Source organism: Mustela erminea, chromosome X (assembly GCF_009829155.1).
Source record: "Mustela erminea isolate mMusErm1 chromosome X, mMusErm1.Pri, whole genome shotgun sequence".
Classification (NCBI taxonomy): Eukaryota; Metazoa; Chordata; class Mammalia; order Carnivora; family Mustelidae; genus Mustela; species Mustela erminea.
The window spans coordinates 13,655,173-13,675,096 of NC_045635.1; the positions used below are offsets into that span (position 1 = coordinate 13,655,173).

General features: G+C 40.6%; 2 protein-coding genes across 11 annotated transcripts in view; both read left to right on the forward strand.

Annotated features, from left to right (window-relative positions):
- The window catches only part of NHS (NHS actin remodeling regulator), a 335,151-nt gene extending 331,036 nt beyond the window's left edge, over window positions 1-4,115 (forward strand). For all 6 annotated transcript variants that reach the window (XM_032331757.1, XM_032331758.1, XM_032331761.1 and 3 more), the window contains one exon: window positions 1-4,115. In XM_032331757.1, coding sequence (XP_032187648.1) covers window positions 1-610 — 610 coding nt within the window. In that variant the 3' untranslated portion in view covers window positions 611-4,115.
- Window positions 4,116-5,260: 1,145 nt separating this feature from the next.
- SCML1 (Scm polycomb group protein like 1) lies at window positions 5,261-18,743 on the forward strand. 5 transcript variants are annotated; one of them, XM_032331765.1, is made up of 8 exons: window positions 5,261-8,473; window positions 9,320-9,468; window positions 10,710-10,790; window positions 11,273-11,347; window positions 14,265-14,369; window positions 14,769-15,309; window positions 15,458-15,609; window positions 17,064-18,743. In XM_032331765.1, the coding sequence occupies exons 1-8, from the start codon at window positions 8,449-8,451 to the stop codon at window positions 17,196-17,198; spliced, it is 1,263 nt and encodes a 420-aa protein (XP_032187656.1). In that variant the 5' UTR covers window positions 5,261-8,448; the 3' UTR covers window positions 17,199-18,743. The 5 variants fall into 5 exon arrangements, with proteins under 5 accessions (XP_032187656.1, XP_032187655.1, XP_032187659.1 ...); XM_032331764.1 differs by having other exon boundaries at window positions 5,262-8,473; window positions 11,270-11,347; XM_032331768.1 differs by having other exon boundaries at window positions 5,266-5,878; window positions 11,270-11,347.
- The last annotated feature ends 1,181 nt before the right edge of the window (window positions 18,744-19,924 follow it).

Below are 19,924 nucleotides of genomic sequence, written 5' to 3' on the forward strand. Positions count from 1 at the left end.
GTCTAAGAGAAAAGTCCTTGGAAGAAAAGACTCCGGGGATATGTCAGCTCGAAGCAAATCGAGGGCTTCTCTTGGCAGCAGTAGCAGCAGCAGCGCTGGTTCTGGTACTTCGCCCAACAGCAACGTGACCACCCCAAACAGCCAGAGGTCCCCGGGCCTCATCTACCGAAATGCCAAAAAGTCCAACACGTCCAACGAAGAGTTTAAGCTGTTACTCCTCAAGAAAGGAAGTCGCTCGGATTCTAGTTACCGCATGTCTGCTACTGAGATCCTCAAGAGTCCCATCCTGCCCAAACCTCCTGGAGAGCTCACAGCTGAGTCCCCACAAAGCACCCATGAGGCTCATCAGGGGGCCCCCGGGGCCGAGGCCCTGTCCCCACTCTCTCCCTGCTCCCCGAGAGTTAATGCGGAAGGGTTTTCCTCAAAGAACTTTGCCACCTCGGCCTCCTCGAGGGTTGGCCGCTCCCGAGCACCCCCTGCGGCCAGCAGCAGTCGCTACAGCGTCCGCTGCAGGCTGTACAATGCGCCCATGCAGGCCATCTCTGAGGGCGAGACAGAAAATTCTGATGGGAGCCCACATGACGACCGATCCTCCCAGAGCTCAACATAGGTGGCCCGGGCCAGGCTGGCTGTCCAAGGCCAAAACCCTTAGTCGTATGAGGATGTAGGAACAGAAGAGAGGACTGAGGAGAAGTCAGCACACCGTGGGGTACCATCACCGCTTACCAACGAATTCCTAAATATTGGCTGGGGAAATGGAAGATGGTCCTTCTTGATTATTTTCCACATTTTTAAGTAGCTGCACTGTCTTTCATATTTTTCTTTAGCTTAGTTTGATTTACCCAATCTCATTCCTTTTGATAATATAGAATTTGAAAATGTCTGCTTTTCATGAAACCTAGACAAAGTTTTCCCAGAGCTGCCTATTCAGAAAACAAAGCCCTCACTGTCATAATTCTTAAGAAGATGAAATTACTCTGGAGGTTTGGTATTTTTTTACATTAAAATGAACTAAAGCAAAATTCAGAAGAAAGAACTACACACATGTAAATACCATATTTTTGATAAAAATGTGTAAATAGATTTATCAATGACGAGTGGACATGTGGCCAATTATCTACCACACACCAACTGTTTATAGAACACAACAAATAAAGTGTAATAACTGTATTCTGTGAATACCATTTTCATATAAAATACCATATTTGAATGTCCACCAATATGATTTTCTGAGTGATAGATAAACCTCAATTATGAATTTTAAACTGGTGAAATAAAGAAAATCTTGAGGTCATATACTGAAATGTGATTAATTTAAAATAATGAATTCAGACCTAGCCATTTTTGTGACAAATTGCAGCACCAAACAAGTGAATAGTAACACATGGCTATGATTTGCCATGTGGTAATTTGGACAGAATGAAAAGCATGCTTTTGATTTTTTTTAATCAATGAGAAAAATCAACATTCTCAACACAAAGCCCTGAAGAACATCTGACAGTGTCTTTTAGATTTTTAATTTTTCAGTGGATTGCTTTAAAGAGAATGAATAGGGAAAACAATAGTTAATTTAGGTTATGTTTTATATTAGGCTACTGGGGACATAAACAGTCATCATCTAATGACTATAAACTCCTTAAACAGTTTAGTAATTAGCTCCAGTGTCTTTAACTAACAAAAATAAAACATAAGCATGCCACAGAGCTATTGATTTATCAGTAAGTACCTGCAATGAGTTTTCAGTGAAGCTTTCTCTCTGTGCTGATGAGATTCATGCTACCTAAAAAAAAGTAACAGAAATGACACTGTGAACAATATAGTTGGGAAATAGGTATGTGTATAGGCATTATTTATATTCACTGTTAAACTGGGAATGGGGAACAGCTCTGGTTCACAATGCTACATACAAATGAGTTTTTGTCTGATTTTACTATATCTGCTTGATGGCAAAAGGGGAGGGTGGTGGGTGGGAAAGGAAATGTCAGGGTGAGTGCTCTGATACAATGAAGGCAGGGAAACAAGCTGAATTACTTGAAATTACTTGAATTTTCTTGTCTTAAAACTGAAAAAAAAAGTAGTTACAAGTTGAAATCTGTAAATGATTCTTACACCTCTGATTTTAACGTGAACTGATACTAATGTTTGAAATATGTCAGAAATATAAGCAGCTATGTACTTAAAATATGTCTTGAATGGGACAAGGTAGAAAGTAGAGAGAACTAAGAAGGGATATGGCCTATAAAAGAATAGAATGTGATTAGAATGATAGAACAGACCAGAGTTACCAAGAAATTGATAAGCAGCTGGCTTTAAGTTTATGCAAGTGGTATTTGGGAAAGTAGGATGTGTGAAAGGGGGGTTGTGGCTTTGGTTTAATTCATACCATATGAAGGAGAAAGCCTGGTCTAAGAGGATGCTGTCTTTCAATAGAAACACTTTCTAAGGTGTTATAGATTGAGAATTAGAGAATCTGATTGCTGTTGGGTTTTTGTTTGTAAAGAAAAAAAATGTCTGTCTCCTACTATTTGTTTTCACTATCAAATTGTATTTCTTAATTTGTCATCCTTGTATGTAAAATATGTGCTGGGGGTGGTGGGGTAGAGGGAGAACGTGCGTGTGTGGATGTGAGTGTGTGTGTGTGTGTGTGGGTGCTTGTGCTGGGATAGATAAGCTACCTGGTAAAGGGTACATTTGAACATTTACAAAGTGTTATACTTTTTATTAAAAGAAAAATGTTTGGGGGTTTGAAAAAAATGGACCATCATTTCTCATTGGAACCCATTAGTCAAGAAAACCAGCATGGTTTGACACATGGGAACATGAATAACTTTTTCTCATGCTTTGAAAAGTACACTTGGCAAAATTTTAAAAGAAAGTTTTTAGACAAATGCGGTAAGAAACCGTCATTTCCAGTCACAATAGGTGATCTTTTGTAATTTTCATAAAAGCAGTTCGTTTGCAGTATGGCTTTTGTGTAGTTAGGGGTTTTTTAAGCGTAAAGAAAGGTATGTGGGCTTTAAAGTGATTCTAAATCTTGAATAGGAAACACATGAATTGGCTTTAATAAATATGTCACCTTTTTATTATTGACATCAATTTAAGTAATGGTACCATATATTTTTTAAAATACATACTGACTTGAATTGTGAGGCAATAAGATTCCTTCTATATGTAATGATCACAGAACTAACCCTTATAATATAGTTTTACTTATTTTGTTTACTCTAAAAATCTATAGCAGAGTTTCTCTATTTTATATTTCATAGATTTAAGAAAAAACCCAAGTAATGATGGATTTTAAATTCACTGTGTTAAGAGTATTGAGTAACAAACTGAGTAAAAAAAAAAAAGGAAAGAAAAAGTAAGGAATTCCTTATTAATCTGGAATATTCTACATGGCTTTATTACATAGCATATAAGACCAAGAATTAGAGGGCTGTCCTCAACATCACTGCCGTTTTGAAGCAGGGTACACACATTAGGTATTGTGAAAAACATCAATCCAAACTTTTCTTCTGTTGTTTGCACTGATGCTAATTTTTTGTTCTTTTATGTTTATGCAACATGTCTATGTTGTGTGGGGGAAAATTTTTTTCCTTTTTGTTTGTGTTTTGGGGTTTTTTTTGTTTTTGGCTAAGTAGAGGACATGGACTAGTTGTAGCAAACAAAACACACTGTTTGCTCTTGCCAAAGGTCAGTGAGTGAGTACATTTGCTGCAGAGATGGCAGACTTAGAGAATTAGATCATGACAAAGATTTAAAACTATAAAGAAGGTTACAGTGTAACTATTTTGGTACTAGAACCAGTTCGTGCTGGCCAAAAAGACAATGGTTTATGGACTTGCATCCATTTTGTATTTTTGTAATATTTGTAAATATGAACTTTTTAAATTGTTGCAGAAATGGTTTCTTTTGTAAGATGTTTTCAACGTTTACATTCAATTCAAGCCTTTGTATATTTTAGAGCTGTGCAACACTTTAAGTCTTGTATTTATTTTTAGTAAAAATGGTGACAGTTTCATTGTGAACCCCTCTCAAAAAAATGTACCAGAAAAGTTTGATTACCTAGAAAGTGTGTATAGAAACTGCAAATAAACGTGACTGCAATTAAACAACCAGTTTCTCTTGGATTATGTAATTGTATTCTTGGGGTTTCGCAAACAGCAAGTGTTTTATAGGGAACTGGACATAAAGGAAGGTAACTGCTATAGCAAAAGTAGGTGGAAAAAATAATAAATAATGTATAATGAGCTCTAATCTCATTTTGGGTTTTGGGTTTTTTTAGATTTTTTAAAAAGTAATCTCGACACCCAATGTGGGGCTCTAACTCACAACCGAGATCACACACGCTCTACTGACTGAGCCAGCCAAGTGCCTCTCTAATCTCGTTTTGTATTTGAGAGAAGAATAAATTTCCAATAGCTACTATACTTTCCTTGTAGCTCCTCTGTGAGCCAGGAAAAAATTTATGGCTTTACTTTACAACACTCACCTGCTTTGCTTCTAATAATTACTCAAGACTGTGCCTTGTTCCGAAGATGGGCAGCCTCGATATACATATTACAATACGCCACTAAATAAATGTCATGTGCCTTTTATTATATAGCAAATTTATTGTCCTGGATAGTGTGCTAAGTGCTTTGCTTACTCAAACTCATGTACTCCCCACATTGTGCCCATTTTACAGACGGGGAAACGCAAGCTCAGAGCGGTTACCTGACTCTCCCAAAGCCATGGAAATCTGGCTCCAGGGTCTATGTTACCTCTCCACGAGGTAACAACTTTTTAAAATAACTTTCCCCCGTTTGTACCAAGCCTCCACAACTAAAGCCCCAGCCCGTCTCCTTCGAATTCCAGCAAAGACAAGAACACCTAAGACAGAGCCAAAGTCGACATCTGTGATGGTAAGGAGAGAGACAGAATTACATTTAAAAAAACAAAATTTTCGAAAACCAACCAATGACAGTGGGCAGGCCAGGCAACCGGCAGCCTCACGCCGCAAAGCCTTCTGCACGAAGCTTCTCCAGCGCTGGAAGGAAAAGCCCGCGCCTGCGCGCCAACACCCCTGCGCAGCCGCAGAAACACCTCTCAGCGTCGGAGGCTCGCGCCTCTGCTCTAGTGCCGGGTCCCAATCCCACCAGCTTTTGCGGGCGGAAATCTGAACTGGCACGCCCAGCTACAGACGTTCAGGGGCGGGCACTGCTGGACGCGCAATGGGAAGCGAAGCCCCGCCCCTCGGCTGTCTCCCTAGCAACGTTCCTTTTTCCCCCCAACCCCCAACTTTGCGCAGGCGCTTGCCGGATTGGTTAAGAGCCGTGTGAATAGCACGAAGCGTGCCGCGTGCTCCCGGATGCGCGCGTATTCCGGAGCTTCCGGGGTCCTCGAGGCAAGCGCCTCATATGGTCGAGCGCGACTTCCGGTGGGAGGACGGTTGGTGAAGCTGTGGAAGTTAACGGTCTTAGGCCGTTGATACTCCGGAAAGCTGGCTGACATTAATCGGGCCTCGGGCCCTTCGGCGGGCAGTGTGGCAGGTGCTGATGACAGAACAGGTCTGTGTAGTGGCACTTTTTCCTCCCTTGAACTTTCTTGCCCCTCGGTTGTGCGCGAAAAACCGCTGAGATACGGTTTGGTTTGACGGTTGGGAAGCTCCGGGGCGGAGCGGGGAAGGGGGGGCGGGGCCGGACAGGATTTGTCCTGAGGGAAGGAAAAGAACTTGATTTTCGGGATCGCGGTGAGGGGGTGGTTCGGGGTGGTTCCCACCTCCTGTCCCGGAGAGCCACGGTTATGTGCTTTTGAGATTTGGCGGCTTTTTGAGTACTTTGTGCTGACTTTCTGAGAGAAGTAGTTCGTTTTCCGTCCGTTCGCTGCCTCAGCGAAGGTGTGTTGGGCGGGGGCGCGGGGCGCGGAGCGAGGAACTACCAAGACTTTGAGACTTTATATAGAATTTTGAGTTTAAAGAACTGATGAACTAGCGAGTTGATTCGTTGGAACATTTTTTTGAGATTGAAACGTTGATTTTGAGGCTTTGTTGGTAACCTCGTTTGATCAATGACCGTGCAGTCTTCCTGGTTTATTGCATATAGAATATATATGTATAAACGCCGAGGCAAAAGAAAGTAAAGGCATGATTGTTTGATAACTTCGTTAGTGATCGCTTCGTTCCCTCCTCTCGCTCTCCCCAAATTAGGACTGCTCTAGAGTTTTAAACTACGTTAATATTTACAAACAGTGACTTTACAAGCAGTTTTTCTTCATGGCGTTCCATAAAAACAGGATATGGTCTCGATTCAGTGCTGGGTGATGGGATACAGTTTGGGCGGCATTATCTTCCATCGGGCAACTTTGTGGTCGCTTAAGTTCGATACGGACAGTAGAGTAGTTGTCGGGTGAAACGCTGTTTTTGAAGCCTTAACATTTTCAGTCAGTTGATGAGATAAGTGAATGCTTTGGAACTTTGGAAGCTGAATCTTCAAATGACTTTTTTGAAAAATGCCTTTGAAATGCCTTTTTAAAAATGCCTTTTAAAAAGCCTTTGAGATGCCTTTAAAAATGCCTTTTTAAAAGCCTTTTTAAAAATCAGATGGCTTCTTGTTCTTATGTTATCAAGAGTTTAGGTTTTCTGTGATAAAATACAAACGAGCTTCATTTTAAGTAAACTCATTTTGCGGGATTTTGAGTTTAATGAGTTATTTTAATTAGTTTTGCATAATCCAGTCATGATTGGGCTCTAAGAAATTGTTGCAGAAACTTTTTTATGAAAAGAAGGGAAAGGAACTAAAATTGATGCTGTGCTTGCTGTGAACCAGACATGATACTCAGTGCTTAACTGTATGATTTGTTCTTAAACAGCTCTGTGAAGTCGAAATTATTCCAACTTCACGAGTTTAGAAATTGAGGAACAGAGAGGTTAAATACCTGCTTGAAGCAAAATAGCAAAATTTGCAATTTGGATATGGATTAAAGTATTTTTAAAGTCCAGTACTTTGCATTATGTCCTGGTGTTTAAAATTTGTTTACTAGAAATTGTTGTGTATCTGCAGTATACAGGTGCAATGTGAATGAAAATTACATGTTTTGACCCTGAGTATTTATTGTCCGTGTGCTCCATGACAAATAGTTCTTTTGGGAGGAGGTTATGAATACCCAAATAATGAAATAACAGTTGCGAACAGTGGGTGCCTTTGCTATGCCGGTCGTGATGGTGAGCGCTTGACGTGTATTAATTCATTTAATCCTCATAACTCCGTGTGAGGTCTGTACTATTATCGCCATTTTACAGATTTAAAAAAAAAAAAAAAGCACAGGGAAGTCACGTAACTGATAAGTGGAGGAGCTGGGATCTAAAACTGAGGTATTCTGGCCCCAAACCTAAGGTCTTTAGGCTGTTTGATGTTTCCTTTTCAGTAACGATGACCTCAAAAGCATTACTGTGTGAGTGTTCTGGTACTTTGGGGAAAGCAGTGTCACTTTTGGATGGGATGACTTAGCACCTTTGCTTTGTGGAGATGGACCTTGAGTTGAGCTTTGAAGTTGAATAGGTTTTCCTAGGTGGAGAACCAGCAGGGTATTGTGGGTAGAGGTCATGACAGGAGTGAGAGGTTCAAAGAGTGCAACATTGGTGATTTATAAATGTGCCACAGAGGTAGAAATGTCTGGAGTCTAGTCGTGGATTCAATGACTGCTGCATCTGTGTCTAACTACAGCCAAGTTTGGGCTGCAGTGTAATTATCCAGTAGAGAATTGTCTGATTTTAAGAGTCTATAACGGTGGTGGCAAACTTTGTCTATAAAAGGCCAGAAAGTAAATATTTTAGGCTAAGAACAAGGGGACAAGTGGTATAAGGTGATCTCACTTGAAGGTGTGGAGACTTCTGACTGTGTAAGGACCATGGAGGCTATTGTAGGAGTTCGGGTTTTATTTTGATAATGTTAGAGAAGGGATTCCAGGTGGTTTTAATAATGAGTAAGTAAAGCCTATTGATTCTGGAGCCAAACGGTACCAGTTACTAGCTATGAGACCTGGATAAATTATTTAAATTTGCTTAGCCTCAATTTTCTCTTAAGAAAAATGGGGATAAAATAACAGAGCCTGCCCCACAAGGTTGTCAGGAATACTAATGAGTTAACAAGTGCTTAGAACCTTGCCTGGCACAGGGTTGGCTATAAAATCTGTTCGGTATTACTATCTGTACCTTGTGGTATATTCTAAATTTTCTATAGTAAAACATATGTAATGAAAAATTACACGTATAAAATATCAAACAAAATTGTTAGAAATACAATGAGATTATAGGAAATAGTATCAGAGTTGGGAAATTTGAATTCAATATTCTTACTCCTTGAGAGTTCAGGTAGAGGTGCGAGACTGCTCCACAGTGTTCTTTGTAGATATCTGTTAACTGGGGACTGCTTACGTAGATCATGGCCCATCTGCAAGATAGAAAACGAGATGAGTGACTACAGTATATCTAAAGGTATTGGTTTGGGAAGACTTATCCCACCATTGATTATTTTTGCCTGTTTTTGAGCTTTAGATCAATGGAATCATATAGTATGTTCTCTTTTGTGTCTGACTTTTACGCATGTTTATGGTTGTGAGATTCTCCTCATGTGTAGCAAGAGTTGGTTCGTTCTCATTGCTCTGTAGGCTTCCTTTGTATGAAAACACAACAGTTTCATTATTTATTATTAATCTTATAATCAGAATAAAACAAATGATTTAAGAAACAAAAATTGAAGTTATACCTGAAATTGGAGGTTTTGGGGTTGTTGTTTTTTTTTTTGAGAGAGAGCATAAATGTGGGGGGGGGGAGAGAAAGAAAGAGAATATTTTTTAAATTTTAAAGATTTAGTTATCTGAGGGAGAGAGACAGACAGCACTAGCGGGGGGAGGGGCAACGCACTAGAAGCCCAAGCAGATACGGGACTCAAGTCTCACAACTCTGAGATCATGACCTGAACTGAAACCAAGGGTCCAACACTCAATTGAGTGAGCCACCCGAGTGCCCCTCAGTGCCTTGCAAAAAGCAGTTAGGAATTGTGCTCTCTTGTTCATTTTTTCCAGCATTTACTCTGTAGCCTTTCAGTTGTAAAGTATTTACTTCACAATTTAGAATTTATGCGTGATCTTGATCCTTATATCTAGGTGTGACAACATAGCTCTTCAGTTTTTAAAGGTTTATTCTAAGTCACTCCTGGAAGAGTTACTCTAAAATTCAGCCAAGACTCCGGTTCAGTTTGAGTTGGCATTTGGAGAACATATCCCTATTAAGTTGAGGATGGTAATGTGCGAAGTAACTTTTTTATGTCTTGCTTTTTAGGAGTAGGTGGTTTACCAGCCCTGGGTGACCAGGCAATTTCACAAATAAACCCACCAGCAAGTTTAAATACAAGTAGGGCCCACTCCGAGGAGGTGGAATGCTGCTGTTGCTCAAAAAAGATGTCTAGCGGCTCCAGTGAAGCTGATGTGGTTTGTATTTCAAATAAATCTGTCTTTGTTCTTTTCGCTGTCCTCTATTTCTTTTCTAAATGGAATTTAATTTCATTGAGTGGAATTCAGAAATAACTTCATGAGCTTTGACAGTGATCTATAAAGCTGTGACAAACATTCATGTACAAGTTTTTTGTGAACTAGCATTTCTATCAGGAGCTGCTCTGCTAGCTCATAGGGTTAATTTAAGTAACTCTATGAAAATCTTGCCAAACAGTGCTGTTTGTTTGTTTGATTGTGTTTGATTGTGCTGTTGTATAATTCTGTCACATTCTGTTGTTTCTTGATTCCTGAAGGTAAGTAAAAATACAGATTATTAAACTATATATAATTTGGCTTACCAGAAAAAGCATTTCTTTACTTAAATAAGGATGTGGTTATTAATGCCACCTAAGTGCTGTGGGCAATTCTCTGAACTTCTGTCAGCCCCAGTATCTTTTCATTTTTGGACATAATGTTAACTGCCTATTGAGAATTGCTTTCTGACATAAGTATGTGAAAGAAGTTTGAAAAGCATAAGGCACTATACATGTTGGCATTTATCAACTTGTATAGTGTTGGCATATACCAATATACATGGTAATAGAACTAATCTATAGCCCTTTCCATATTGTTTTGGTTATCCTTTTTGAAACAAAGACTACATAGCTTCTGTCTTTATTTTAACATTATTCCTATAGTTTATAATTCATTCTTAGAACACTGTATTTAAATGAAATCTAATTCTTACTTGTTGTATATTCATTTATTTATAAACTGTCCTATTAAAAAAGTTTTAAGGTGATTAATTTATCAAGAAAAGTAGATGCTTAAGTGTTTCTTCTTCTGTCCACAGAGTGGCACTGTTGGATTATTTAAAAATCAAAAGCCATGTAACCTGCTTCCTTGTTCATGGTTAAAAATACTTAGGTTTGCAGCAGTTCTCTTGCCAGGTTCCTAGACTAGTCTTTCAACCCTGAGTTACACAAGAGGCTAAGCTCAATAGAAAATGGTATCTTAAATGTAAATGATATCTTCAGTGATCCCTTAAGTTTAGATAATGAGAAAACAGTTTTGCAAGTACATCTTTTCATGTAGTCATAGTATTTACAGTGGACGAAGGTCCTTTGATATTCACCAATAGCTTTTGGAGCATCTTAGAAGTGAAATTGAAGTCCTCAGTTTTTCTTTCAGTTCTATCTTTCATCTTTCCTTTTAATTTGTTAATACATCTTCCTTAGATAAGAACACGAATACCTGCTTATGATGATGATAACACTGTTCTTTATGCATATGAACCAAATACTGCATATGTCAATAATGTAAGTAATGTTAATTGCCACTTGCCAGATATATTAACACTTAACCATTTTAAAGAAAAAGGTTTAAATTCTTCATATACTGTGGAGTTCTTCTAAACTCAAACCCAGGTCTCTCCTGAACTTGTCTGCTTCCTTTCACTAGACAGTAACCATATAACCATTTTACTTCCCTTTTCCTTAGGTAGTAGGAAGTTCAGAGCAGCTTATACTCATTTTTAGTACAAAATTTGAAACCTAGGTCCTTCTGATATAATCAATTCTTATTTCCTCTCTCAATTAGCAGTTGTCATTTTCGTTTTCGTATTAATGTGAGCTTTATTTTGTTTCTGCTTGAGATTAAGACTTCTGGATCCTTTTGAAAAGTTGGTGACAAATAAAAACAATTTAAATAAATAAATGTAAAGTGTTTCTTTCCTCCTGGTGTTGAATTTGGCTCTTATAAAAGTAAAGCATTAACTACTTAACTTTTAAAATATTAGCAGGAAACCGTGATGTCTGACACATCCTACAATGAAGAACAACAAAAAACTATTATGGATGTCCTCAACCATTGTCAGGTACAAAATTCTGTTTCTCAAATGTAGTTTACTGAAATACTAAGTTAAAATTCCCTTTATCTCATGTAAAAGTATACAATTAATTGAAATTTTGCTGTATCAAATTACCTAACATTATCCCTTCATTGTAATAATTTTTAATAATTTCTAGTTAGAATAGCACCTCCAGGTGACAATTTTGAAATACCAATATGTACGTTTTATAGCTTTGTTTTAAAAGCCATTAACTGAAGAAATGTGTGTTATATTATTTGATATTGACTAATTTTCCTTACAAAATCTTTGAAAGAAATTGATATAGAAAAAAATTAGTATGTGTCTAAATACATTGTTGAGATTTCTCAATTGAAAAAATGGCAGCATACTGTTGTTTTTTAAAGAGTATATCTTACGTAGTTTTGAGGGGATTTTTTAAAAGTTAGCGTGCTGGTAGAGATTGATGGGGGTAATTATCAAGGATTTTGTGAGCTGCATCCTCTAGAGGTAATGGAAGTTTATTTTTTAAAAAGTGGTTAACATACAAAGTTTGTTGGATTAAGATGAGCTACCCCACCTAAGTAAAGCATGTTTAGGTGAGTCTTTATCACTGTTGCTGAGAGCAGAAGTGGACTGCTTCAAAGGAACATAGCAGGTCTTTGGGGAAGGAGGTATGGAGGGTGGGCGGTGGGGGGGGGTTCGGATTTCCAGGGGGGCCATTCCCGGCCTGCCTCATGTAAGCACCCACGACCCCCGGGCTGCCACTGCTCTGCCAGGGCCTTCTTTCTGAGCGATGGTGCCAGATGTGGTGAGCTAGAACGTGGAGGAGGAGAAGTGCCCAGTGTCCCATCCCAGCTCCGAAACGGACCATCGGGGATCCTCCCCGTTTCTCCCGGCGTGCGAGCTCTCTCCTTTCTTCAACCCTTTCCCTTACCGGTCGAGACCGGTCGCTGTACACTTCTGTCTTTTCTTCTTCTGTCCTTGCCCAGTGTCCTCTTCAGGAAGATTCCAGCCCTGTGCAGGCTGGGAAGCAGAGGGGGCGCCTGCCGGGATCCCTCCACTGTCCCGTGGCCCTTCGCCAGCACTCTGGTCAGCTCCCTCTCCGTCCCCCGCAAGCCCCGGAGGGCCCGGCCCTCGCTGCTTATTTCAGGGAGGCCAAGGTGGGGTGGAGCGTGAGGCCCAAATCCCTCTGAGTCGCAATTCCTCTCCCCACAGCCAGCCACTAGGCTGGGATCTGTCCTTCGGGCATCTCCCTCTATAAGGCGAAGGCGGTGCAGTTTTCTGCCTCTGAGCCTCTTTCCCTGTGCCGGGACGCTTCCCTTGGTCAGTGGCCCCGTGCTGGCCCTTCGGCTTCCGTCTCCGTCACTCTCCGCATCCCTCCCACAGCTTCACGTCCGCGTGGGGCCTCCGGTCCCTCTTTCGGTCACGCCTTCTCTCTCCTTCCCTTAGGACACCCGGCTCTTTGAACGTCATTTATGTTCACTGTCTACACATCTGACTTCTGTGTTCTCTCTGGGTATTTTGAATGTACTGTTCCTTCTGCCCTCTCTGCCCTTCCGTGCATCTTTCCTGGTGAACACCGTCTCGTCTTTTAGTCCTCAATGGGGACATCTCCTCTGACAACACTGCCACGACCGGTAGCCTGGGTTAGGTCTTCCTGTTCTGTGCACACGTGGCCTCCCATTCTTACCTGTGTCGTAGCCATCAGAGTCACAGCAATAATATGACTATTGATGGATGGTTGAGCACTACTGGGTGCGTTGTCATGTAGTATTGTTGTTAGGATGGGAGTACTAACACACCACAGCGCCTCACTTTGTCCTTGAGAGAACTCTGAGATTCTCATCTGGATTCTATACATGAGGAAATTAAGGCACAGAGAAGTTAAGTGACTCGCCCAAGGTCATACAGCTGATAAGCTGCAGAACGCTAGTCCTTGCACCCAGGCGTGTTCCCCTAAAGCCTGCACGGTTCACCTCAGTGCTGTCGGTCATTGGGTCACTTGATCATGCACCAGAACCACCTGGAGGGCTCGTGAAAGCAGATCGCTGCCCCTGCTCTCAGAGTTCCCAATTTAGCAGGTGTGGTGTGGGTGATGGGGCATTTCCGACAAGCCAGTAGGAGACATGGATGCTACTGGTCCAAGACCACACTTTGAAAACCACTGCTTTAGGCTGCCCATCACTTTATTGAAATCCTCTCTCCCTGACTCACCTGGCTGTTCCTTAGGGCAGGCTCTCGTTGTTTTCCTGTTTTCCTTTCTGTCCACAGTCCCAGCACCTAGCAAAGTAGTTCCAAGAGGTAGTAAGTAGGCCCTCAATAAATGTTTGAGTGAATGAATAAGGAAATGGTCCTGGCCTCCTGCTTAAGTGTATTTTTGGCCTGAATAAAATTTCTGTGTATTTGAAAAATTCTCGGGTTTTTTTAGCCACATACCTGGTTGGCCAATAGGGAACATATACTGGAAGATTTTATAAGGTTAATTGTTGATTACCTTTGAAATACTTTGAAGCCAAAAGTCACGTCTGTTCTATTTGGCTCACTGTTCTTTCCAGCACAGAATGCCCACTGCCTCTGAGTTCTCACCATGGTTACATGGAAAGAGGCTCTTTGGCCTTTTTAGCAGATTTGAAGCTTTCTTTCCTAAAATAGCCCCTTCCTTGATATAAAATGACTCCCTCATAAATATGGTGGCTTATAAGAATGGTGGTACATTGACTTTCCAGTATTAAAGCTTTTTAAAATGCCTGTATGGCCTGGAGTTGTTGAGTAGGAGGTTGGGCTCCTTATCTCCATCAGCTCCGCTCTGTGTCACCAAAACCAGGCATCTGGTTCTGACAGCTTGAGAACTGTTCTTTGTTTCTAGCAGTCAAAATTTGGCTTATTGGTATTCTTATGTTACTTTTAGAATAGAAATTATTAATAGCTTATATTATAATAGGTCATCTATGATGCTATTCAAAACCTGGATAAGAAATTTGATGTCATTCATGGAAAAGTTTCAAAAATCCACCGCTTTCGTGTGAAATCACTGTGGCAGAATCGCGTGAGTATTAACAAAAATATTTTCACAACTGCAATAGACCTCTTGCTTCTAAAGATGCCATTGAGTTAGAAATGAGAGAGAACTATTAACTATGAGATTAGCAAGGCCAAATGATTCTTGCTGTAGCAGCAGATGGGAGACTGAAACTTGTTGGGAAAATGCTTAAGTTTAGGTTTGAGAAGTGTATGACAGTGAATAGTTTTATGTTTATAAGCACAATGTATAAAATTCAGTTAAAATGTAGGGTTGAAGAGGAACAAAAATCATATAATCAAAATAGAGCATATATATTTAGTAATGTAAAGCAGTATTTCCTGAAAAAAATTTATATTTACTACTTATTTTATTTCCTTTTTTACTCACTGACAGTTAGTTTATGCTGGGTTTGTGTCATTTCAGAAGCCACTTGGATATGCTTATAAAAATTATAATTACCTGCTTTCCAGAAAGATCAGATTGCAGAAAATGAGGAAGAAGGAACCTCCTTCTTCATTCTCTTACCCTGAAAGTTATAGCCCAACTATGCCGGTGGAAAGGCCCCCAAATGATTCCCCGAGCAATCCTATAGGATCACCCTACCATTCAGAGGTGGGGTCCCCAGAACGGGATCCAGAGTCATACCTCCAGGAGCAGGAGCCGAATCTGAGCCAGAGTCCAACACTTCCCTCCGTGTATTCATCACACTCATACCAGCCATATTTCACACCTGATGATCCAATTCAGGGCTCCTCTACCATTGTGCCCTACTATCCCAGCCCAGGGCCCAATACCAGCCACATGTTCTCACCTACTCGAGCTTGTACAGTAGCACCCGGATCCATTCTGGGTCAAGGTGAGCCCAGTCCGACGCATAACCCTGAGATGATGACTTACCCAGCTCTAATGGAAAATAAGTGCCTCGGCCATACTGCCTCATCTCTTTGTATCCCGCCCAACTTTGGTGAGTGTGAAATGACACATGACAAGTAGCACTATTTGATCTATAATCCTCAACGTCCTTGATGCAAGGGCATTTCTCCCTACCTAACATCTCTTCTTTTGGGATAATGATCAGGTCAATTTTGATTTGTCTTTTTCTCCCATTGAAGCTACAAGTTCACCAATTGGAACTGAGCCAGGTATCCTAAAACAAAGCTTCTCGGATGACCCTTCAACCTGGTCTGTGGAGGAAGTGATCCAGTTTCTGAAACAAACAGATCCTCAGACACTCAACCCCATTGCTGACCTTTTCAGGCAACATGTAATGTATATTTTGATTTGGTTTTCCTGCCATAATGCTTGCTTGCTTGCTTGCTTGCTTGCTTGCTTCCTTTCTTTCTTTCTTTCTTTCTTTCTTTCTTTCTTTCAGTAAGCTCTACACCCAGTGGGAGGCTTGAACTCACAACCCCAAGGTCAAGAGTCGCATGCTGTAGGACTGAGCCAGCCAGGTGCCCGTGCCATAATGCTTTTGAATGACCTCTGTGCAGGCCCTTCAGTTGGGTACCGATTAGTGTGGATGGTAGGGGAACCCTAGCAACCGATTTTCCATGTGTGAGAAAGGTTACTTGGCCCAAGTAACCTTTAGCTCCTTAAATGGTAGAGGCTGGATTTAAATAGGAACAGTGTGACAGGGTGTCCTCTTTGTTATGATGCCCAATGAAGCCAGCAACTGATCCCGTTTGGCTCAATTCTGTTAACCTTATATGGTTGTTGATGGTTTGGGGTGCTGATAGCCTCATGCCATTTACAAAGTAACATCATGGGTTACATTTTTTATAAGTTCTAATTTTTATTGTACTTAGTAGGAAAAGTACAGAAAGTGCCTGAGAAAGGCAGCACTGTAAGGGGTTTCAGGTCTTTTCAGATAGTACAGTTTTATTTTTAGACCAGAACTTGTAAAAACGAAGTAATATGTTTCAGCAACATCAGTCAGACTATTAGTAAAGAACTTGAGGAGGATGCCTTGTGACTATGAAATCATATTTTTGTAGTGTTTCCTGATGAATAAAATTAGTAGCCATACCCTCTTTGATATGGCAAGAAAATAGTTTTTAAGCATCTAATCAACTTCAGACAGCTAACTGATTAGCTTTCAACATCAAGACAGCACTCTATAGCACTCATATAGTTCGTATGGATGCTAACACCCTCGTATTCCAGGCTGTTCTAAGATAACTAATGGCCATCTGAAATCCATTTCTACCATTCACAGTTTTTAATCTGTCATAGATATGCAGTATTTTATTCAACACAATATTTAAAGGTAGGTAGTTTGATGCTTAGGACATTTTTAAGATTTTAGGTTAGGGGCGCCTGGGTGGCTCAGTTGGTTAAGTGTCTTCCTTCGGCTCAGGTCATGATCCCAGGGTCCTGGGATCAAGCCTTGTGTCTGGCTCCCCTTCTTGCTCTCCCTCTGCCCCCCCTTACTTTGTGCTTACCCTCTCTCTCTCAAATAAATATATACATTTTTTAAAAGATATTAGGTTAAATTTTCTTCCTAAAATTCAAGGTAAATTTATAAATGATCAAACCATGCTTCATTGTACAAATTATATTTTTAATAGTTTCCTTCAAGCAGGTGTATACTCAGAGAATATACATCTGGAAGGAGCTGCTCTATTATTGGTATCACATGTTCATATAATACGAAGAAAGGACCATTCTGATAAAATATGAACCTATCAACTAATCACTGTCTTCTCCTTCTGTCTGTAGGACATTGACGGAAAGGCTCTGCTACTGCTTAAGAGTGACATGATGATTAAGTACATGGGGCTGAAGCTGGGGACAGCCGTGAAGTTGTGCCACTACATTGATAAGCTTAAAGAAGAAAAATTCTTTGTCAACTGAAAACATGTTTGTGTCAATTTAGCTCTATCTTCATTCAGGGGAGACCAGTGCCATCTTGGTGTAAAATCATTTTTCTGCCCTTAGAAGTTTTTGTTGTGTAGAAGGTTCTTCTAAAACTATGTTCTGTCCAGAATTTCAGAACTCCACTATAGTTTGGTCTACTCTTTCAGAAGCCATTTAACATGTGAGTGTTGGAAGTTTGTTAGATTGGGAGTTTTTTCTTTATATCTTTTTATTATTTTTATTGCATAGTTTACAATTGTACTTCACACAGGAAACAGAAACACCTCTAATTTCTGTTCATCTTTATCTAAGGAACCAAAACAGCTGAATCCCAAAGAGAAAATGTCAGGGCCTGAAAAGTTCTCTAATAAGTCCATGGATTTTCCTTAGAAGAAAACTTAAAGATGCAGCTATAGATAGCATCTTTCTAAAATCTTTTATGTTTGTTACTGCAAGCTTCTATTCATATTCTACCAGCTTCCCAAAAGGGAAAGCCATATAAAGTATTTTCCTTTCTGTTATTATTTCTATATATGTTGTATTTGTTTCTATTTAAAGAAAAAAAAAGGCAACCTTACAAGCTTTCTTAAAGTATTTTTACCAAATTTTAGATAAATTGTTAGAACGGTTATTTTATGCAAGAGATACTTAGTTTACAACTTAACATATTTTACCTAAGCTTGGACATTTCACTAGGCACTCATTGTTCCCATCTCTCTATAAAGATGCCTATGTCCAAATTTTTGAAAGATAAAATTTTATTGTCTGTGTTCATAATGATACTGTTTCATATTTATATTTTATTCTATAGCTGAAGTATACACACAAGTAAGTCTTCTTTTTGAATTTAAGGATAGCACTTTGCACTTCACAGAGGTAAAGATGAACTATATCCAGTGAGATCTTTTTATTCTGTTAAAAATATTCACATCATCTGCCATCACTAGTACCTCTCAGCTGACTCTTCAGCGTTTCCATACAGGGAAGCTCTCTGTCCTGTGCAATGTTTCTAGTTCATTTGCTTTCTGAGCCATTTATCCTACTAAACTTTGAAAACTACATTAGCTCTGATTTGTCATTTTGGACTTTATTTTAAGAATTAGAAAATTAGAATGTTCAAGTGAAACCTGTTCATTGTTTTCTTATTTATTACCTTTTTATGTTATATAACATTTGATATAATATTTATAAGCTGTGAGAATTGGTGCTAAGTGTATTAACCATTTGTTATAAATGCCAATAAAATGTTCACCAGGGGCAAAAATATACATCTTCCTTTTCAAAAACCAAGTGTGCTTTATAAACAAATGCAATTCTTTACTGGGCATATGTGACTTAAAAGCATCTTGTTAAAAGGTGCTTTTATTTATGTTACTCATTTATGTTGTTTCTTGTAAGACAAGATTCTATTTTCAACTTGATCTTCTCTCAAATTGTGTGAAGATGCTGTGCCCAGTTGAACAGTCCTCAGGTGTTTATATGAATACTATGTTTTACAGTTTTCAGATTTTAAAATACAATAAAGTTTTAAAACCACAATAATGTTAAAGCCTCAGATTTGATTTTGTTTGCTTTCACTACATGACATTAATGTACGAATGTATTAGAGTTGATAAAGAAACGCTATACCAAGCTTGTGGGTTGTCTATGTGCACATCCAGATAGTCGAGTGTTAACACTTGCCCTCATTCTACAGGTAAGCAGGTCGCTAGCAGCGAAGGGCTGATCTCCTGTAGGACCTTAAACAAGCCCCCAGGGGAGTTCCATCCACGAGCTGTGTCTGTGCTCAGCACTTGCCGCTCGCAGTGGTACTGAGGATGCGAGTGCACTAGAAGAGGCCAGGGCCCCCGCACATCTTGTCCCCGTACCCGAGCTCCTACGTCTGCCTGGTGGTCTGGCTGCTCTTCTGTCACCGGAGGCCAGGAGCCACACTGCCTTTCTGCCTTCAGCTCTCCCAGCTTACGGGGTGCAAAAGCCTTAGAGGCTCAGGATGGGGGCTGCGTCGCCTTCGGCACCTGACCCCTTGCCCCTCTCGGCTATGCCAGGAGCTTCTGCTCCACGCCTTCAGGCCCACAAACTCCTCCCACTGCAGCAGCACGTCTGCCGGTTGACACGGTCCCCACCGAGCCTCCAGGGCTGATGCTCTAGTGGCGGGAATAGGGTGTCACTGTGCTTGTCTGGGACTTGGGTGATTCAGACCCGCTTGCTCTCGGCCATCCGGTTTGTCAACTTATAGTCCAGGGACCGTCTAACGCGTTAGGCTCTCGGGAACTCTCCGGGCTTTTAAAATGATCTTTCCTCTGGTTCTGCCTCTCAGGCCATCCTTCCAACACCAGCGGGCGGAATTCTGCAAGCTGACTGTGGCAGCCCTCTGGGCGCATGGAGCGTTTGCTTTAGTCTTTGCGTGATTTCCTATCGTTGCGGCGGCTCCGGAGTGTGTGTCCAGGGTGGGACTTCCCAGACTGAAACCCAGGCCCCCTCTGTAGGCATGAAAAAGACATGCCCTTCTGTAATACGACTAGAAAAGAACTGAACCTCATGACGAGGAACGATGTAGTTGGGAGGAAAAGCCCCGCTTTCCAAGCCACGAAGGGGTCGCATTCACAGTCGGCTGAGTGAGTGAAGTACGTTTGAACTTCCGGGGCTGCTGGTTCGCTGGGATGCTGGGACTCGCTTGTATTTCGCAGTCCTCTGAGGCTGATCCAGGGAACGAGGGAGCGAAC